Below are 20,848 nucleotides of genomic sequence, written 5' to 3'. Positions count from 1 at the left end.
AGTGTAGTAGGGACACTAAATCTAAAGTAATATGCCCTTTTCTTAGGACGGTACCTGGATAGCTGCCGGGAGAACAGCCGGCACTTCCACCATGCTGGGGCGTGGCCAAGGGAGGAATGCCGGGAACACCTGGGGCTCATCCGGGGACTGTATAAAAGGGGCCGTCTCCATTCATTCAGGGCTGGAGTCGGGTGGAGGCAGGACAAGGCAAGAGAGAGGAGAGTGGAGGTGGCCCGAAGAAAGGCATATTGTGGCCAAGACTGTATATTGGGGTTTGTGGTGTGCACGGGACTGTTTCTGAGTGACATAATCTTTGTATATAGTGTAAATAATAAACGTGTGGTGGTATTTAACAACATGTCCGCCTGTCTGTGTCCGGGTCGGCTCCACAACATGTACACATTTGCTTTTCATATGCTTTCAACGGTCATGGCTAGAAGCATCCACAAAATACATTTCTAGAGGCAATTGTGTTACCTCTTCTACTGGCTGAAATAATTTGTCTGAGTATTTCAGAAATCGCTAAATTTACGGTGATGAGTTGAACATACAATACTAAGTTCAGAAACGCAGTCCCGAGAGTAGTAGTATCATGCATTAAGTAACCTAATGCATATCTTACTGAAGTATATAACCTACATTACTATTATTCCAGCATCATAAGGTGTAAAGCCAGAAGCACACATATCAGGCCTCAATCACAAAGGTAAGCAGAAAAGAGTGTCTTGCATGCAATCCGGTAACAGGAACCCATAAATAAAGGGTCAATTTGACTAAACATATTTATAAATCACAAGAAAATTATTACAAGTCCACAGACATCATGTTTATTTTCAGACTCACAGTACCTAATGATGACATTTAACTACTTTTTTGTACAATTTGATGACATTGCATCATTTAGTTAAAGAAGAACTTGTGCTTGTAAACTTGGATTCAGGTCTTTGCCTTAATCAGGTTATTCATCTTAACTCGATTGTGTGTGTGCAAGTAAACACAGTGAATGACACTGAATTTTTATCGGCTCTTAAGACTTACCCAAACCAAGGTGTTGCCAGTAATGCATATGCGGGATTTCCAAAGCACCTCTGCTTTTTGTCTGTATATTTGACAGGCTGAGCCCTTTTTGATGAAAGAGAAACAAAGGTCGAAGATGGCACAAAGCCTGCAGTGGCCACCGTTACCAGACATTCCTTGACGTCTTAAGCTGACAAAGTAATCTGAACACCTGAGGTTGGAGGATCTGTGAAACAAAAAGAACAACATCCTTCTTTGATGTCCTTCTGAAAAAAGGCAAAGAAACCAACAGGACAGTGAACAAATAATCCAATCTTCAACAAATTTTGTGAAATGTTGGCATGCATATTGGTAATGAATGATGCAGCTGAAAGAGGAATACGTTTCATCAAAAAGTACAATGACATACTGGCAAAGGGCAAGCAGCAGAAACTGTTTTTTTCTTTGGCCGGTCACAAACCGTCGCATGAATTTTCCAGCTTCATAGAAGGCAGTGCTAATGTTGTAGACCTGCAAGCATAGAACAGTTGTCTGCTCTTCAGTTCAGATGGCATAAAAACTGCCAAATGGAGTGACCTCTAAATGTTGTTTATTTTCATTGACATTTTGTACGTTTGTTATAAATATGATAAAGAAAAAAGAACTTGAGCCTGTTTTTGTTTAGCCCTGCTATAAATACACAATAAATACAGTACAATACAGTGTATATGCAAGAGCATGCATTTATCAGTTTGAGTGGCTATTGGGTGCCCTTATGAACTTTAGGTAACACAATTCTTGAATCAGCTTTTAAAGTGCTATTGGTGTAAGACAGAGGGGGAAGAAGAGTGACTCTGCAGGATGACTGAGATCTTTAATAACACGGTTTGTCTTTCTCAGGAAGTGAGTGTTTCATGTGTCCTGAACAGAAGAAGGCCATGTTCAGCCCCATGCAGTGCTTTGCAGTCCTGAGCTGAGCAGGTGATGCATCGCGATATTAAGCGGTCTGTGAGAATAGATTCCTCCATTCATCTGCAAAATTTGGTGAACGTAGTTAGACAAATGTCGGACTTCCTCAGACATCTAAAGAAGTAAAGGTTCTCTTTAAAAGAGACATTTGTTGTGATGAGACCACTGTGTCAGAAGGTTAAGCTTTTCTTCTGTAAGCCATCTTCTCATTTTTAGAGATCAGGCCTATGATGGTGGAACTATATTTGACTATATATGCAGTCAAGGAGAACATGGAATACAGCACAGTGTTCAACATACTACCCCGTGGTGTGCTTACACTGAGTGTCATTAACTGGGGTCTGCCAGTTATGATGTCCAAAATCCAACTGCAGATGATGGCACTAAATACCAGGCTTGGAGATAAGGTGTTATGGTGCAACAACGATAAATGCTGAGCTGTGGTCTACAAACAGGACAGATTTGTGAACAATTTTTATTATGCTAGGATTTTATGAGGTGTAGGGAACATGGCATCATCTGTAGATTGTTTGTGATAATATGCAAACAGGAGAAGATGTCTCTCAAAGCACTTCACTCTAATGAGTGTGAATGTCACTCATGTGTAGTCTGTTAACTAATTTTTATTTTTCAGCTATAGACTGGTCATTCTCTGCTTTAGGGTTTTACTTTTCACTTAAAGTGATCTTTTGCAGGGGGCATGCATTGGCTAAGCACTCTATACAGACATGCCTGGAAAGTAAACATAGTTTACTGATGTATCCACAAGCATACATTCCCAAGTGTGTTATTGAGAAATTATTCACAACCAAATCAGGCATAACAAATGATTTTTTAAGAATAAGTTGGCCCACCTAAATTGAAAGGGGCCTGAAGTTTTCCTCTGGGAATGCCTGGTTACCATATATGTGACTTTCCCCTTGGGATTAATAAAGTATCTATCTATCTATCTATCTATCTATCTAGGGGTCTGGCATTGTAATGCAGCCTGTTATGTCAGCTCACGGCACTGGACAACACATGTTTACCTAAGGCTAACAATGAAGATATGGCTGAACAGTTTTCTTTGTATCCTAGTGTTTTATCTTGGTAGAGTAATATATTTTGCTCTACTTACCCCTATTGTATTATTAACATGTAGCCTTAGAATACCTAATCTCACAGACTTACCACTGTTTATAAGGTACTATTGTATATAACTTAACCCCACCTTCCCTTTTATATCTATAACCTCAGGCAATTAGATGTAGTAAAAAGACAAGCAGGAGTTAAGTTACACATAAAATAATGTATTACTGATAATATTCATACATAATAACAAAATGCAAATTACAATTGAATATTGGCAACCATACAACCTGATTAAAAGGTGATGTGGAGTTCAGGTGGCACACAGACTTGTAGTTACTTAATGTCTCTAGTTAAGGAGTCATTAGTGCTCAGCTTTCTTCAGAACAGGCCTCAAGCCTGTCTCAATATGGCTGAAGCTGTGCTCTTCATTGTGCTGTTCTTCTCAGTTCATGGTGCGATGGTTTTCATCAGTTGTTAACAAGAGAAAGATACTTTTACATCATCACAGGTTAGCAAGAGAGATGCTTCTTCATCATATGTTGGTTAGAGAGAAAGAATGTGGTTGAGCAAGCAAATTTATAGGTTTTCTGTCCAACCCCTCCAGCCAATCCAGACAGCCATATCTCAGACCAATGGGTGAAATAGTACATCTTGACACCTGCAACCCCCCAAGCCATATGTTAAACATCCTGGCTTCCTTGCAGGGGGGTTGAAAGACTTTAGCGGAGAAATACTCTTTAAACTGGTTTAAGACACATCCCCCCAAATCCTGTCGTAAAATTACAAAGAAAAGTCGTAAACGGGGGGTTGGGCAAACACGAATGCCTCTCACCAAAGTAACACTAAATTACAAATAAAGACATACAAAACATTTATCAAGTTATATGCAAAATCTTACATCACAACACCTAGGAATCACAGCACAGGGACAGCAGAGTTAAAGGACTTGCACACATTTCACAGTGTCTAGGTGTTAATCTAAAAATACAACAGCAGAGTACATTTAAAGTATACTTCCCCTATTGTACAGTTCCTCTTTTTTCAGCTGTTTATTAATTGGTAATATTTGGCACATTAAGGGATTATTAAACAGAACAATTTTTTTAGAATTAATATGGCAAAATACATACATTTCAGTACATAGTGTATAAGACAAAAGTTTCAAAATATAGTACTGTATATATAGTGTACACATTTATGTCCTAAATGGTCCTTAGCAGAGTCATTAGTATGTACTTTTATATTTAATTGCACAACACTGTCTAACTTTAGGACTTTAGGAATTTCCCTTGTTTGTAGTGTAGTGGTCTCTGAAATAAAGATCTTCATTTCTTCAATAATTCTAGGATAAATTGTATCCAGTCCTTTAATCTAATGTTTTTTACTCTTTATAACACATCACACTGTACTGATTAATATTACCTGAATCTTCACCAAAGTCCACTGACGCTGCTTACATGTTACTGATCACTTCACTGTTGGAAATTTCAAAAAACAAATCATGTGTACTGTACAGTATTTTACATTTCTTTAGAAGAGCTTGTTGAAATTGCCTGGGTCTTAAATTTGAGTCCTCTACACTAACATGTATATGTTACATGACCTAATAGCATGCGGCAGATCATTTCTGTCCATCATTTTCTAAGCTTTCTGGGACTTCTGGAATAAAATACTTCTCTTTTCTTGTTCTGATGAGTTGTTGGATCAGCTATTAAAATATTCATTGAGAGAATGGCTGCTTTGCAAGTTTTTTCTGCTGTATCATGTTACAATATATAACTTTTTTTTTTAACAGATCCAAAACATCTGTTAGGAATAGTAAGTGCAGAGATATGCATTTTTCAAAATAATTGTACTACTGACACATTATTTTTTATGTTGGAATATTTGGATTGGAGATAAAAACATTGTATAATATTTCAATAAACATCTTAGTATTTATAACAACGGTGAATAAGGCACCTGGTAGCAATTAATTTGTTGCTAAACAATTTAAACCGAATGAATGAGGCCTTTTAAATGGATTTGGTTTTAGTACAAATCTTGGTTCTTGACAGTGGAATCTGCCAGTTATTGAATAAGCAGTCAACAGAAGTAAAGACATAAACTCCAAACTCATAATCTTATGGCCAAAGCATCAAACTTACCCCTTCATCTCTCCATGCAGATTTATGCCTTTATGATGCCCCTTCTCAATACAAGTCCCTGGGAGCAAATTATTTTGCAAGTGGCAGATATTACAAAATTCTTTCATTTGGGAGTAAGCAGAAAAAAGTCAAGAATGTTGCCACACTGAAATTGTTGTGTTTTTCTTCACCACGTTGCCTAGTAAATGCACAGAGCCCATTGAAAATCACAGAGAATGATCACATAAATAGACAACAAAAGAGACAACAAATGTACAAAATAATAACAACAAAAAAATGAAACCAGCAATTAAAAGGAAAAGAACGAGCTGTAAAATAGCAACTCAAGAAAAAGCCCCACCTTGGTGCCTCTGAAGCTGTAGATCACCATGAAGCCACAGGGCTTGACCTGGAGATAACCTTGGGATGGAGTCTAAAGCTACCTTTGCCGGTTTCAAAGATGAGTCTAGTGTCAGAAGTGTTCAGTGCGGCAACATTTGGTGGTAAAAAGACAAGCCTGGGTCAAAAGAAAGAGGAAGAGTAAGAGAGGCAGGAGGAGAGAAGGGGAGCGCATGAGAATTTGAAAAGTGGTGTAGCCACACCACCAAGCAGTCAGGGACAACAGCTCCTTTGCTTTTTGTTTTTGTTTTCTTTATATTCTACCTATGATCAGATAAACATATTATATTATAATATTTATGTATCTATATTTATGGGATACTGTATGTATTCATTATTTTTGGCGTGGAGAGTCTTTTAGGGCCGCCCTCTTGTTTCTAAGAGCTATTTGTAAATTGTTTCTCATCATAGAATTGTGAGGGAAATCCTATCATTAAGTAGTTCAAGCAATTCCAGAGAAACATTTAAAAAGGAAACAAAAAATTAAACTGGCCCAGTATGAGTGGGTGTGGGTATGTGGCTGAGTATGCCATGTGGTGAGCCAATAAACTAAAAATAAACTTACACATACTCCTTTGTATATAAACTGTAACCTTATAATTGTAATATACATACAGTCATGCACCAATTTGCAGCAGACTGAGGTGAGGCCATTCATACTTAACGGCAATGTTCCCTCTATTTTTTACTATTTTATTTCCACTGATGAGTGGATGTGAAAAATAAATGAGCTGGTAGTTTTTTTTATTGACTGATTTTATCAATCCTACTACACTACAAGAACTTTCCCCCGGTGAATTATCAATCAATTGCCGCAAAGAACCAACAAGTTAACGACGAGCTTTCCACATGACATAACAAACACTACAAAGCACCAACACATGAATGATGAGCATGGGGAAGACTCCCCATGAGGTATCAATTGAACCTGCTGCACGGGAAGGGGAAGAAACAGATGATGAGTAGTTCAAAAGTGCTGCACAGAATCCTGATGAACGGACTGCCAGTTAAAGTGTGCCTACTGGTGACCCACTCCACACCCACAGAGTCTCAATGACATGTACACTTTGTTACCAACATTCGGCCAAACAGTCGGACACGATTAAATATATTATTCATTATTCATTATTCAAATTTTTATTAAATTTATTTAAATGTGTCCTTGTTTGTTATGTAAAATACTTTGGTGCCAAGTCCACGAAAGAATTTCTTCACAAACTACAAATCTGAAGTATATTAAATAGGTTTGACAATGGACTAATAAATATAAGTATACTTCTTCTTCTTCTTCTTTCGGCTGCTCCCATTAGGGGTCGCCACAGCGGATTATCTTCTTCCATATCTTTCTGTCCTCTGCATCTTGCCCTGTTACACCCATCATCTGCATGTCCTCTCTCACCACATCCATAAACCTTCTCTTAGGCCTTCCTCTTTTCCTCTTCCCTGGCTGCTCTATTCTTAGCATCTTCTCCCAATATATTCAGTGTCTCTCCTCTGCACATGTCCAAACCAACGCAATCTCGCCTCTCTGACTTTGTCTCCCAACCATCCAACTTGAGCTGACCCTCTAATGTACTCATTTCTAATCCTACCCATCCTCGTCACAACACTACAAAATTGAAAAAAAAGACAAAAAGAAGACACGGCACAGGACGAAATGTGCCAGTGAAATTTTGTGACACACACAATAACAAATTCTTAAGAAGCAGAGCGTCTAAGTTTAGTGTGTAAACATAATTTAGGAATATGGGATCCCAAAGGGCAGCATGGTGGCACAGTGGGTAGCGCTGCTGCCTTGCAATTAGGAGACCTGAGTTTGCTTCCTGGGTCCTCCTTGCGTGGAGTTTGCAAGTTCTCCCACAGTCCAAAGACATGCAGGTTAGGTGCATTGGCAATCCTAAATTGTCCCTAGTGTGTGCTTGGTGTGTGGGTGAGAGTGTGCGTGCGCGCCCTGTAGTGGGCTGGCACCCTGCCCAGGGTTTGTTTCCTGCCTTGCGCCCTGTGTTGGCTGGGACTGGTTCCAGCAGACCCCCGTGACCCTGTAGTTAGGATATAGCAGGTTGGATAATGGATGGATGAATGGATGGGATCCCAAAGACAGTGTTGCAAACTTACCATAGAGACAGTATGAGTCTGCTTGCTCACACATGGCAGGTTCCTACGTGGACGTGCACAAGAAAGTGGGCCAAAATAACAAAAGGGTCATGCTGTGCCAGGAGGAGATAACTGCGTCTGCTGCTATTGGTTAGGGGGAGCAGACTGGCTGTAGAATCTTCAACCTGATATAAAACAAGTTTACATCCAGTAGAGGTTGACTTTTGTCAAAAGGACTGAGGAAGGGGTCGGATCTACTGAGCATTTACAGTATGAATGTGGAAAGCAGCAGTGGCTTGTGCTGTATTCTTCCTGTAACTATTTTGAAAGCCTCTGTGTATTAGTTTTAGTAGATATATTTTTGTACATACACTTGTTCTTTGTTAATATTTTTGCTTCATTTTTGTCTAAAGAAGACCTCTTCCTGAACTGTATCTCTTATTGAGAAATACTGCTTTTTGTGTTTTCCACCATTATTTGGTTTTTGGGAGTACACTGAAAATATTGTATATAACCACTATTTTTACTTTTTGCCCTTTTTCATTTTATGTGTGTGATTGCAGATGAATTGTGTCCTAAAGACTACATGACACTGAATTACTTTTAGTTGCACGCTTTGTAAATAAACCGCACCTCTGTTTTGTACTTTTCATCTTTTTGTCTGTCTCTCACCCTGATACTGTTTGGTCCCCAGAGTGTAGGCTGGAGCCAAATCCCACTATATGGGGGAATCACAGCCTGGTCACCAACAACAATGAGGCTGCTTACAGACAAGAGGTCTACCTGCAGGCTCAGTGCGGTCAGGACAACAATCTCACCCATAATTTCAGCAAAACCAAGGACTAGGACATAAAATTTTATGTCTCGAACAATCTAGACAAGAACAGGCAATTCAGTCAAACAAAGCTCAACAGTTCTATCCACTTAATTCTTCTAAAATAACATCAAGTTAAGTTTTGCAAGTCCCTAAAGTACTACTGCTTACCACACTACTTGGTAACTTATTCCAAGTGGGTGTGTTTGTATCTAAGTGTGAAGAAAAACTTCCCAATGTTTATGTGAAATTTACTCTTAACAGGTTTTCAATTGTGTCCCTCCACTCTTGATAAACTCATTTTAAAATAACAGTCTCGACCCACTGTACTAATTTCCTTCAGAATTTTAAACACTTCAATCATGTCACCTCTTAATCTTCTTTTGCTTGAACTGTAAAGGCTCAGCTCTTTTCATTTTTCCTCATAATTCAACCCGTGTAGCCCTGGAATCAGCCTAGTCGCTCTTCTCTGGACCTTTTCTAGCACTGCTATGTCCTTTTGTAGCCTGGAGACCAAAACTGCACACAGTACTCAAGATGAGGCGTCACCAGTGCATTATAAAGGTTGAGCAGAACCTCCTTGGACTTGGACTCCACAGATCGTGCTATATAACCTAACGTTTTGTTAGCCTTCTGAATGGCTTCTCAACACTGTTGGGAAGTTGATAGCTTAAAGTCCACTACGACTCCTAAATCCTTCTCGTATATTGTCCTTTCAATTTTGTGTATTCAAACCTAACATTTTACTACCTATTTGTAATATTTTACATTTACTTACATTAATTTTCATCTGCCACACATTTGCCCAAGGCTGTATGCTGTACAACACTCCCTGTAATGATTAAGCAGATTAATGATTCATTGCTTTCTGAGGGAAAATCTAAAAAGGCAATCAGCTCAATGAGAGACTTGGTCTGTCTTTGTGATTGGGATAGAAATTAATTTTAAATTTATAATACAGATAAATGTATAGACTGTAATAGATCATGCAGGTGAATGCACAAACCATATTTCCTTTCCAGAACTGATTGCAAGTTTTAAAGATGTTTTTGTTTTTTTCTTCTTCTTCTTCTTTTTCTTCTGATATGAAAGACTTCCTGCTTTAGCCTTTACTAAGAATATACCACTTGTATCTTTCTTGTCATATGACTTCCTCTCACTCACAGTTCTCCACTCTCATGTGCTGTAAGCACGGACCTGCCCGGCTTTTGTTTCATATTTAATATAAGATTATCAGATCTTTTCTACTGTGTTTTCAGGACTTCTGGTTGTCTTTGGATTGTTATATTTCACTTCTGGTTTAAAATGCTTCGTAGAAAACCTTCAAATGCTTCAGAGAAGGAGCAGGTACAGAAGAAGAAGGTAGGAGTTACTCTTTCTTTGTCATTATCTTCATAACAAGGATAACAGGATTTCTTTAGATAACAAAAAAATTACTCTTCATTGTGATTTAAGAGAATTTATTTTAGGAATATGATACATGATGCTCCAAAATGGGAACTCATTCAACTATGTGGAAGTGAAGAATGCTCTCTGTTCATGATAACCACGGTGCTTTATTTGTGTGCTCATCATTTTACTTACTTTTGAAAGCTAAAGTGCACAGACACCCATGTGGCTTCAGTCTGTACATCTACAGAGCACATGCTATGGCCAACATGCTGAAATATACGCTCTGTACCTTTTTTCATGAAAGCGCTGCTTTTGTTGGCCGTGTGAGATCTTTTGGGTTAAGTTTCAGCGCGGCATGTGGTATTCATGGTGACAAAACTCTGTGCATGTTTCAGTAATGAACAGACACCAAAGGCGTAGGCTGCTTTTCTGCTAAACGGTAAAGCTCCCTTAAACCACAGCAGCAACAAGAAAGGTAACACTGAGAAGTGTGACTGCTGAGTTAGTCTTGAATTCGGTACACTATTGTCACTTAATGTGTCATGCATTGATATCAAAATGCAGATTAAGACATTGAAAATCGCAGTTAACCACATTCTAAGTGACCAAACTGTGTAGCTGTTATTAGCATGTTTTAGTTATTAAATGCATTGACTACTGTTCTGCGATGGACTGGTGACCCATAGAGGTTTGGATCCCACCTTGCACTCAATCATGTGAGGATCCTGTGACCCTTAACTGGTGGCTAAAGCGTTTGAACAGAGTGTGTGAGACCTTGATATGGCTTGGGTTGTAGAAAGCAGGAGGTTGAAAATGGTTAGGTGGACCTGTGGCAACTAATAATAACAATCTGTATATTTAATGTAAGAAGTAAGAGTAAATTCAAGCAGAGGAGTACAGAAGGTGAAGATTCAGCAGACTAATATTAATATTAAGGAGGATAGCAGAGACACACACACACACCTTACTCACCACACAGGTGACATTTTTACTTCTACAATGCCTATAAAAAGTATTCACCTAAGAGGTTTTCACATTTTATTATTTCACAAAATTGACACACAATGGCTTTCATTTGGCGTTTGTGATACTGGTCAGCAGAAAAGCACTTGTTAATGTCAAAGTGAAAACAGATCTTTGCATAATCGCTATTTAGCAGACGCACCTTTGGCAGCCATTACAGCCCTGAGTTTGTCTGCAGAGGTCTCTATCAGCTTTGCATATCTGAACATTACACGTTTTTCCCCATTCTTCTTTGCAAAACTGCTCAAGCTTTGTCTGGGTGCATGGGGATCAAGAGTGACCAGCCTTTTTCAAGTCCAGCCAAAAATTCTCAATTGGATAGAGACCCTTGGAGCATTAACATTCTTGTTTTGAAGTCATTTATGTGTAGCCTTGGCTTTATGCTTGAGGCCATTTGTCTTGATTGAAAACATATCTTCTCCACAGGCTCAGGTTTACTGGACACTGCATCAGGGCTTTCCTCCAGGATTTCCCTGTATTTTGCTGAATTCATTGTACACTCTACTCTTACTTTCTTTTCATGGCCTGCTGCAGAGAAGCAACCCCACATCACGATGCTGCCATCACCATATTTCATAGCAGTGATAATGTGTTTTTGATAATGTGCAGTGTTCAAACATGGTATTTAGTCTAATGACTAAAAATCTCTATTTTGGTCTCATCGAGCCTAATTCCATCTGACATCAGAGTCTCCCATGTGCTTTCTGTGGCCGAGATGACATGTGCTTTTTTTTCTGTTACTGGTGAAGCAACAGTTGTATGTCCAATCTCTCAGATCTCTGCCACTGTAGCTTGTAATTCACTCAGTGCTATGGTAGGTCTCTTGGTGGCCTCCATCATTAGTGTTCTTCTTGCATGACCCCTCACCTCGTGTGGATGGCCTGCTCTAGACAGATTTACAGCTGTGTCATACTCTTTCCTTTCTAAAAATTGATTATTTTTACTCCAAGGGATATTCAGTGACTTAGATATTTTCTTGTATCCATCTCCTGACTTGTACTTTTCATTCACCTTTAAGTGTTTTTTATCTCCATTGTGTGCTTTAGACCATGATACTGACTGACTATAAGGTGGACCTTCCACATACAGGGAAATTTACACTGCAAACAAATGAAAGCACAGACAGGCGATCTCCATTTAACTAATCATGTAACTTCTGAACAAACGGGCCATACAAGTGATAATGTAGGTGTGTTATGTGTTTTATAGTTGCAATTAATGTTTTCACTTTGACATTAAATATTTTTTTGATGGTCAATCTCAAAAAGACAAATGAAATCTACTATGATTCAGTGCTGCTTAAAACTAAAATGCAAAAACTTCCAAGGTGAATACTTTATTACTTTTTGAAATTATCAGTATCTGGCAGGTGTACAAAAGGCAGAGGTCAATGAAAACCTGAGTTGCCAGAATATCTATCTATCTATCTATCTTATCCTATCCTATCCTATGCTATCCTGTCTGCCTGTCCCGTCCTGTCCATCTATCTATCCTATCCTATCCTATCCTATGCTATCCTGTCTGCCTGTCCTGTCCTGTCCATCTATCTATCTGTCTATCTATCTATCTATCTATCTTGCACATGTGCTCAGCATCCCGCCACATCTTTGCATCTCTAAAAGCGCATTCACTCGTTCTGAAGCTTCAACAGGTTTCAATGTGCCTATGGAGTGCACAGACAGCTAGGCCTCTATTCTCCTCTTTATGGACCTTCTTGTCATTCACACACCACTGTAATTCGGGCCCCCTACTTATTTAGACTCCCTCTATTTAAGAAACAGAGCCAATGTCCAGTAAGATGCTTATGTCTTCAATGAGCTTTACACACAATTGACTTGTAATTCCAAACTGGCTTTCTGCAAGTGTGGGTTTAGCTGTGTGTATGAGTGGCTCCTGGGATGCACCAGCACTGCATCCAGAGTTGATTTCCTTAATTGGACTGAGCATGTTTGAGGATTATATAGAAATCAAATCCCTAACTTCATGTTTCTCATTTCTTGAGATGGTTTAAGACAAACATCAAAAATCATAGTGTACTCCATCCATTTTCTTTACCTACTTTTTTCATTAGCGGGTCTTATGGGTCTAACATTTGATGAGATGGCATTAAGTCATCTGGCTCACACACACACTCGTTCCCACCAGACCACATCAGAGTCACCTATATCCAATTGAATACACACATAGTGAGCGATCTTCATATTGAATTTCAACAGGCCATGATTTGAAATTTGGTTCCAGACGTCTGAAGCAGCAGAGCTAACTACTTCACCTCCTTAAAGGAAACCAATAAAGTTTATTTTTAAACTTTCATAAAAAGAACTTCGGCCCTCAGATACATTTATACATAATACTCAACTTGTAGATACTAAAGTAGATAGACAAGTAAAAAAAAGCTGAACACAGCCACGTGGTTCAAGAAAATAACAAGCAAGCCAGAACATGAAGAATGTCATTTCGGGATAGCTTAGTCAACTAGACAGGACTTACAAAACAGCATTTATTTAACGGATGTTGTCTGATTCTTACGAACAGCCTGCTTAAATTGTGCTCTTCAGACTTGATGCTAGAAAGCTTCAAGCTTTCTGCAGTAATGTTTAAGGTGAAAATGGTGCATCATATTACTTACAAAGGAAACCTATCCGCACGCCATCTCTGTTCACTTCAGTTAGCGTCACTTCCTGGATTAGCACTCTGCTGGCATATTTTCCTTGTGACATCATTTACCATTTATTAGAATTTGAGTTCTGAGGAATTGAATTTAGTTTTAAAGGTGATATGGCCATTGCTATAGCAATCGTGTCAGAGACCGTTACAGCCAAATACTTGTTTCACAGCCCTATTCATTTTTAATTTTTGATAGCTGTCATGGAACAATTATTCTGCTGTTGTGACTCCATCTTTGCCCCACAGCTTTCTTCTGGTCTGTATGAAGGACATGCTTTCAGTTCACCCAGTATGTCAAGTACTGGAAGTATGTTCCTTGTAAATTTCTGTCCTGTTACCACTCTTAGTGTTTGTTGCTGATGGATATAAATGATGAGTGCGTTGTATGGTCATTCTCAATGCTTTATTTATTTATTTTGGTCAGAAGTGGTATACCTCGCTAGAAGATTATGTTCACGTTACAAAATGGCATAGAGTCTCAGCTTTGTGTTCAGAATCAGCTGAGACCAGGGGTTCATTCATTGTAAAACATGCAAGACATCTCAAAAGCCTTCCAGTTTTCTTTAAACCAATGAGCCCCCATCACTCTGTTGACATTTTCTACCACCCCATCTCCTCCTCCACAACCACAGTAGCGGTCTAATGGAGTTACAGAGTGTGATGGCAATAGCATTCAGGCTGTTCCTCTTTGGTCATGGTGGCATTAGCCCAAATTGAACTGCATTTGAATCCTCAAGTTTGCTTTGCAGTTATTTCAAGTTGCCACTGAAAGTACATTCAGTTCTGCTCTTTCTTTGTACACTTACAGCATGAGGGCCACCCAAGACACATCATAAAACCTTAACCTAAGGAAAGCAAAGTTGATCCTAGGGTTACCACTTTTTATTTTAAATGGATACAAATTTTAGCTCCTAACCGAATGCCTAATATTGAAGAAGATTTCTACTAATTCAATTTTTCAGAAACAAATGAACTTTAAAAATAATTCAGAGCATAATCAAGCAAATTCTGCCAGGCAGCCAAGTCATATCCAAAAACGAAGAAACTAGGGTTCTTGACGTTCTAAACTGCACTTTTCTGCAAGCTAGTGAAAAAACAGCCCAGGCACCTAAAATCGTGTGAAGAAGAAAGACAGACTCCAATCAAGTACATGTACAGCCATGTAACTGGTAAAATGCTGAGAGGAGTTCTGCACACAAGTTGCCAAAAGCAATAGTCAGACAAAACCTGTACCCTTAACATTTGTGGAGGGGTAACAATATATACTGTGGCAGCATCACTGAGATGAGGCCCAAAATGTAGTTAAGCATCCAATATTATGATGTACAAATTCAAGATCTGCACCCTAACAGCTTGTTACGTGTCCAAAAGCATTATCTCCAGTTGCAAAACTATATAAAAAAGACTTGCTGCAAACAGTATAATACATCAGCCTTGATTAAAGAAAGTGGCAAATGTGGGAAGTGTCAGTGTGTTTTATTGTAAGAGGTAAGCACCAGCAATAAATAATGAACTCCTGTGGGATGAAAGAACAGGGCAATTAAGTGATAAAAGTGAGCCTTGAGAGATATTTGCTAAGCTGATATTCCCTTTCTCATCTTCCTGGAAGGTAATCTTGATTGAACTACAATTCAATACCTCCCCCATACGTGACTCAGAATAAAGGCTTGGAAAATTTGCATAAGCGCAAGAGAGATAAAGATAAATTGCAAGGTGCTGCAAGCGATCGAGCGAACACACCACATCCTGTGGTCAAGTTCAGTGCACAGACTTTGTGATCCGTTAGACAAAACATGGGATTCTTATGAGTCAGATAAGGCTGTTTTTGAGGACACTCCGGTGTCACTAAAATGATGCAAAACAAAGTCAGAAAATAACGAATGAACACTTGATGTGTAACTATGCTGCTCTTTATCCCAGGGAACAGTAAGATTCACAGGAATGGTTTCTGGGTTGCTGGTGAAAAAAGTAAAATGATTGTTATTTTTTTCCCAAGGTGCTCACCCATAATTGATGCCCAGTTGCCTTTCTCACTGTTAGGGCCCTCTGGTCCATTAGAATCTAAGCTGCACTTTGCATTCTGTACTTGGGAAATTGGAAAGAAAGTTTGTTATGCAAATAAGAATGTTAAGAGTATAGACGGCAACATGAAAAAGGCCTGGGGTGTTCACAACGCCTGCCAAAAGTAGATAAGGGAGGAATTTAAGAGTTGGTGTAGAAAAACTAAACCCTGTGTATGAATGTGCATGTGAGTCAAATTCGCTCTGTGCTTGGAATGTGGGCACCTCTAAGAAGCATAGAGTCAGAATAAAAAAGAGAAATGATTTCAGAATAAATGTGGGCTCAAGAAAGAGTCTGTGCCTTCAAGATACATCTTAAGCTTCCCTGTGAATTATGTAGCAGGTAAAGCAGTGAAGATTTGGTAACGTCACTTCTTACAATAGTGCAGGTCATATATTATGGCAGCCATCCAAACAACTCATTTGTTTGTATTCCCAGGGTTCTTTATTTTTTACTAGAGTGCATTTCAAAATAATGTGCTATTTATTAATAATAACTCATTTCTTCTCCGTGTTTACTCTGTCAGTAACATATTTAGATGTGCAGACAGCACTATATGGAAGACAGACAGACAGACATTTTCTAACCTGCTTTGTCCTGAACAGGGTTGTGGGGGTCTTCTGCAGCCTATCCCAGCCAGCACAGGGCACAAGGCAGGAACAAACCCTGGACAGGGTGCCAGTCCATCGCAGATGTGTGGAAGAATAAGAATGTAATTGAATTAGAACAAAGGATTGTACTGGGTGATGTCAGGGCTGTCTATTCTAATAGCTGTTTTAAGTTGGCTGCTGAAATAAACATTATCTAATGATTTGTTGTTTTAGAGTTTCGTTCCGAAACTTGGATGCTAAGCATTGTTCTTTGCCATTAAATGTACTAATTGTGTGATGACATTATGCATTGCGACACCAGTGACTGTGTAGTGGTAAGAATGTTGTTGCCATGCACAGCATGACCATAGCTATGGAGATCATGATTAAAAGACAGACTTCATACCTGAAAATCATACTATAATAGTGGAACAATGATGATGTTTTAATAATGTTAAAGTTAAATAACTGTGCTTAATAAAAAATGATAACATACAAGAAAAAATGAATAATGACAACAAAGGTCTTACTAGCAACAGAGAGTCGGCGCATGTTAATGAAATACCCCTGACAGCCTCTACATACTAGCAGGAGGAATAGGGCAGGTTGAAGGCTTTCTCATTGAAGTTGCAAGAACTGACTTTTTAGAATATTACATTAGAAAATCATTTTGACAAGAACAGGCCACCCACCCCAACAAAGCCTGCCAATTCTCTGCACTTAAATCCTCCAAAACTATATCATACAATCAAGTCTGAATGCCTTTAGAGTCAGAATGTTTACCATATTACTTCATAACATATTCCATATGATTATACAGTAATCCCTCCTCAATCGCGGGGGTTGCGTTCCAGAACCCCCGCGATAGATGAAAATCCGCGAAGTAGAAACCATATGTTTGTATGGTTATTTTTATATATTTTAAGCCCTTATAAACTCTCCCACACTGTTAACATTATTAGAGCCCTCTAGACATGAAAGAACACCCTTTAGTCAAAAGTTTAAACTGTGCTCCATGACAAGACAGAGATGACAGTTCTTTCTCACAATTAAAAGAATGCAAACATATCCTCCTCTTCAAATAATGCGTGTCAGGAGCAGAGAATGTCAGAGATAGAGAGCGCGAGAGAAAAGCAAACAATCAAAAAATCAATACGTGCTTTTAAGTATGCCGAACGGCATTTTTTACAGGAACGTCCGTATCCTCTAGGCAAACAGCCTCTGTGCAAACAGCCCCTCTGCTCACACTCCCTCTGTCAGGCAGAGAGAGTGAGAGACACAGAAAAAAGCAAACAATCAAGCACCGCGCGGGAAGCAAATCGTATATCATTGAGGAGTTTTATTTAATATGTAATACGTGCTCTGATTGGCTAGAATAGCGTCCCTTGTATGAAATCAACTGGGCAAACGAACTGAGGAAGCATGTAGCATAAATTAAAAGACCCATTGTCCGCAGAAATCCGCGAACCATCAAAAAATCCGTGAAATATATTTAGATGTGTTTACTTTTAAAATCCACGATGGAGTAAAGCCGTGAAAGTCGAAGCGCGATATAGCGAGGGATCACTGTAGTTCTCTGTGTGAAGAAAAGCTTCCTGACATTTGTGTAAAATATACCCTTAGCAAATTTCCAACTGTGCCCTTGTGCCCTGCTGAACGCATTTTAAACTAACAGTCTTGATCGACTATTTTACTTCCTTGCAGAATTTTAAACACATCAATCATATCACCTCTTAATCTTCTTCTGCTTAAACTAAACAGGGTTTAACTTCTTCAAACTTTCCTCATAACTCATACCCTGCAGTCCTGGAATCAGCCTAGTCACATTTTTATGTGGTCATTTTGTAGTTTTCACTGACTTGGTCCTGTATGAACAAAAATGAGCAACTGCCTAACTTAACTAGACCTTAAAGAGCACACTCTCACAACACAGTGCTGAAAAGGGCAGCCAAAGAATAACTTGCTAAATAATGCATTGAATTCATTGCATCCTTGTTTCTAAATTGAATCGGTCAAACCAACCTTTTATTACCTTCCCGATCATGTTTTTACAGGCGAGAAAAATCCCATTATGATGGCACACACTCAGATTCTTTGCATGATGTAGCCACAACTCATAGGGTCATATTGATGCAGTCATTTTGAATTTCTTAAAACAATTAAGGATTGCCATTTAGATAAAATAGCATGAAAAATAAAAAGCAAAACAATAAAATGCAGAAAATAGTGAAAAATGGGATAAGCTGGGTTTAGAACTTTACAGGTACAAGACAAGAACAGCCACCTTACTAAGGATATAAGCCATAATAGGGTGAGAGATGTACCGCAAATGGGTCACCAACACTGAAAAAACATCAGCCAATGTGATTCCTAATGTCAGAAGCAGACCTTCGAAGAAAAAGGCACTTAGAGAGGTTGCAGTAGGAGTATTGTGACGTACTCTATATACAGTATAAACAAGAATCTATTAAAATACAGAAGGTCATGTTATTGAATAGAAGAAGTAAATGATTAATGCATGTGTACAATTTCTCATTATGTTCCAGCATATTATTTCAACATCATGCATGGAGCCACTGGTGAATTACAATCTGGAATCATAAGAGTAAAAGCCCAACAGTAGGGTTTCACATGTTCTGTATGTGTGTGTTGAGTACTCCGTTATATAAGAATGTAACAGAGAAACTCAGGAGATACAGTCAGTCAGCTCTTGGCTCACAACTGACAACTCGATCACCACCGTTCTGTCAGGGAAAAGCATGAATGTGTGGTTGCATATGGCTGAGGAACACAAGTGCTCGTCTCTGATGATGATGTGGCAGTTTTTACTGATTTACATTGATGTAGCAAAAAACTTCTGGGTCCATGGTGCCATTCCCCTGACATTACTAATGCTCGCTGTGTGATTTCCCTGTACTTTAAACACATTACTTGCATTTTAACTATCACAAATGAGTAATCTAACATAGATGCATGTTTGTCCTACAGTTCAATTATTTTTCAAATCAAAACTAGTGTCAATATTATTACCCATTCTGATGTGCAGCTGGTCTATGTAACTGGTAAAATAATAGCTTTCAAGATTGAATGAAAGTACAAGGCGTGCAAGGGAGACATCAATTTTCACAAAGTAGATAGATAGATAGATAGATAGATAGATAGATAGATAGAAAGATAGAAAGATAGAAAGATAGAAAGATAGAAAGAATAGGAATATGGCAATAAATTAGATGTGGAAGATGGATGGAGATAGATAGATAGATAGATAGATAGATAGATAGATAGATAGATAGATAGATAGATAGATAGATAGATAGATAGATAGATAGATAGAAAGAATAGGAATATGGCAATAAATTAGATGTGGAAGATGGATGGAGATAGATAGATAGATAGATAGATAGATAGATAGATAGATAGATAGATAGATAGATAGATAGATAGATAGATAGATAGATACTTTATTAATCCCAAAGTCCTGAACTATGTAACTTTAGCATTAATAAAACTATTTTTCTAATGAAAGGATACTTTGCAAAATATACTGAATATTCTCTATAACTGCTGTATGCGAAATAGTTGTGCCACAAAATAGTTTTCAATGTAAAATAAATTGCAGAAAAAGTCTAAAAGTTATATAAAAGGTAAACGCAATTCAAAGTTCTATTACAAAATAGTAACATTTCCAACCACCTGCTAGGGGTTTTTTCTTCATATCTCAGTTAACTTTCAGAACAAAACTACCAGTCTCCAGTATATTATGACCTTGAAAGTCTTCATGTGTTTGCACTTCCACACTGTTTATGTGGATTCCCCTAGCACCTTACAAAAGAGACATTTGTAAGTCTAACTGCTTACTGTAAATGTACTCCGCATCAGTAATCATAGGTGTGTGACCAGACATGGCTAGTTCCTACATTACCTTTCAATGCTATAGGAATATGGCCCTAAATTAGGTGTGGAAGATGGATGGATAGAGCTGGATTAAGTAAGGATAGATAGATAGATAGATAGATAGATAGATAGATAGATAGATAGATAGATAGATAGATAGATAGATAGATAGATAGATAGATAGATAGATAGATAGATAGATAGATAGATAGATAGATAGATAGATAGATAGATAGATAGAATAGGAATATGGCAATAAATTAGGTGTGGAAGATGGATGGATGGAAGCTGGATTAAGGAAGGAAAGAAAGAAAGAAAGAAAGAAAGAAAGAAAGAAAGAAAGAAAGAAAGAAAGAAAGAAAGAAAGAAAGAAAGAAAGAAAGAAAGAAAGAAAGAAAGAAGGCTTTGATGAATTTGCCCATATTTTTCCCTGACCCACTTTGCTTAAGTCTCTTCAGATCCAACTGTCTTTTGTCACCTCAGCCACTGATATACTGTACATCAATCTTAAATAAGGCCTTTAAGAAGTCTGGGTAAATTTTCAGGTTAAAATGTAATTTCTCCATTCATGTTCAACACTGGTTTTAAACAATTTCATGTTTAATAGTGGGCTGGCACCCTGCCCAGGGTTTGTTCCTGCCTTGTGCCCCGTGTTGGCTGGGATTGGCTCCAGCAGACCCCGTGACCCTGCAGTTAGGATATACCAGGTTGGATAATGGATGGATGTTTAATATTCCATTAAATATTCTCTA

General features: G+C 38.4%; 1 protein-coding gene across 1 annotated transcript in view; it reads left to right on the top strand.

Moving 5' to 3' along the window:
- Nucleotides 1-9,616: 9,616 nt before the first annotated feature.
- Nucleotides 9,617-20,848, top strand: part of sash3 (SAM and SH3 domain containing 3) — a 58,213-nt gene continuing 46,981 nt past the window's right edge. Inside the window, exon 1 of the mRNA XM_039766059.1 lies at nucleotides 9,617-9,831. Within this exon, the coding sequence (XP_039621993.1) occupies nucleotides 9,775-9,831 (57 nt within the window). The 5' untranslated portion in view covers nucleotides 9,617-9,774. The remainder of the gene's footprint in view (nucleotides 9,832-20,848) is intronic.

Source organism: Polypterus senegalus, chromosome 10 (assembly GCF_016835505.1).
Source record: "Polypterus senegalus isolate Bchr_013 chromosome 10, ASM1683550v1, whole genome shotgun sequence".
Taxonomy (NCBI): domain Eukaryota; kingdom Metazoa; phylum Chordata; class Cladistia; order Polypteriformes; family Polypteridae; genus Polypterus; species Polypterus senegalus.
Note: the sequence above shows the minus strand (reverse complement) of the source record. Positions and strands in the feature narration are given on the sequence as shown.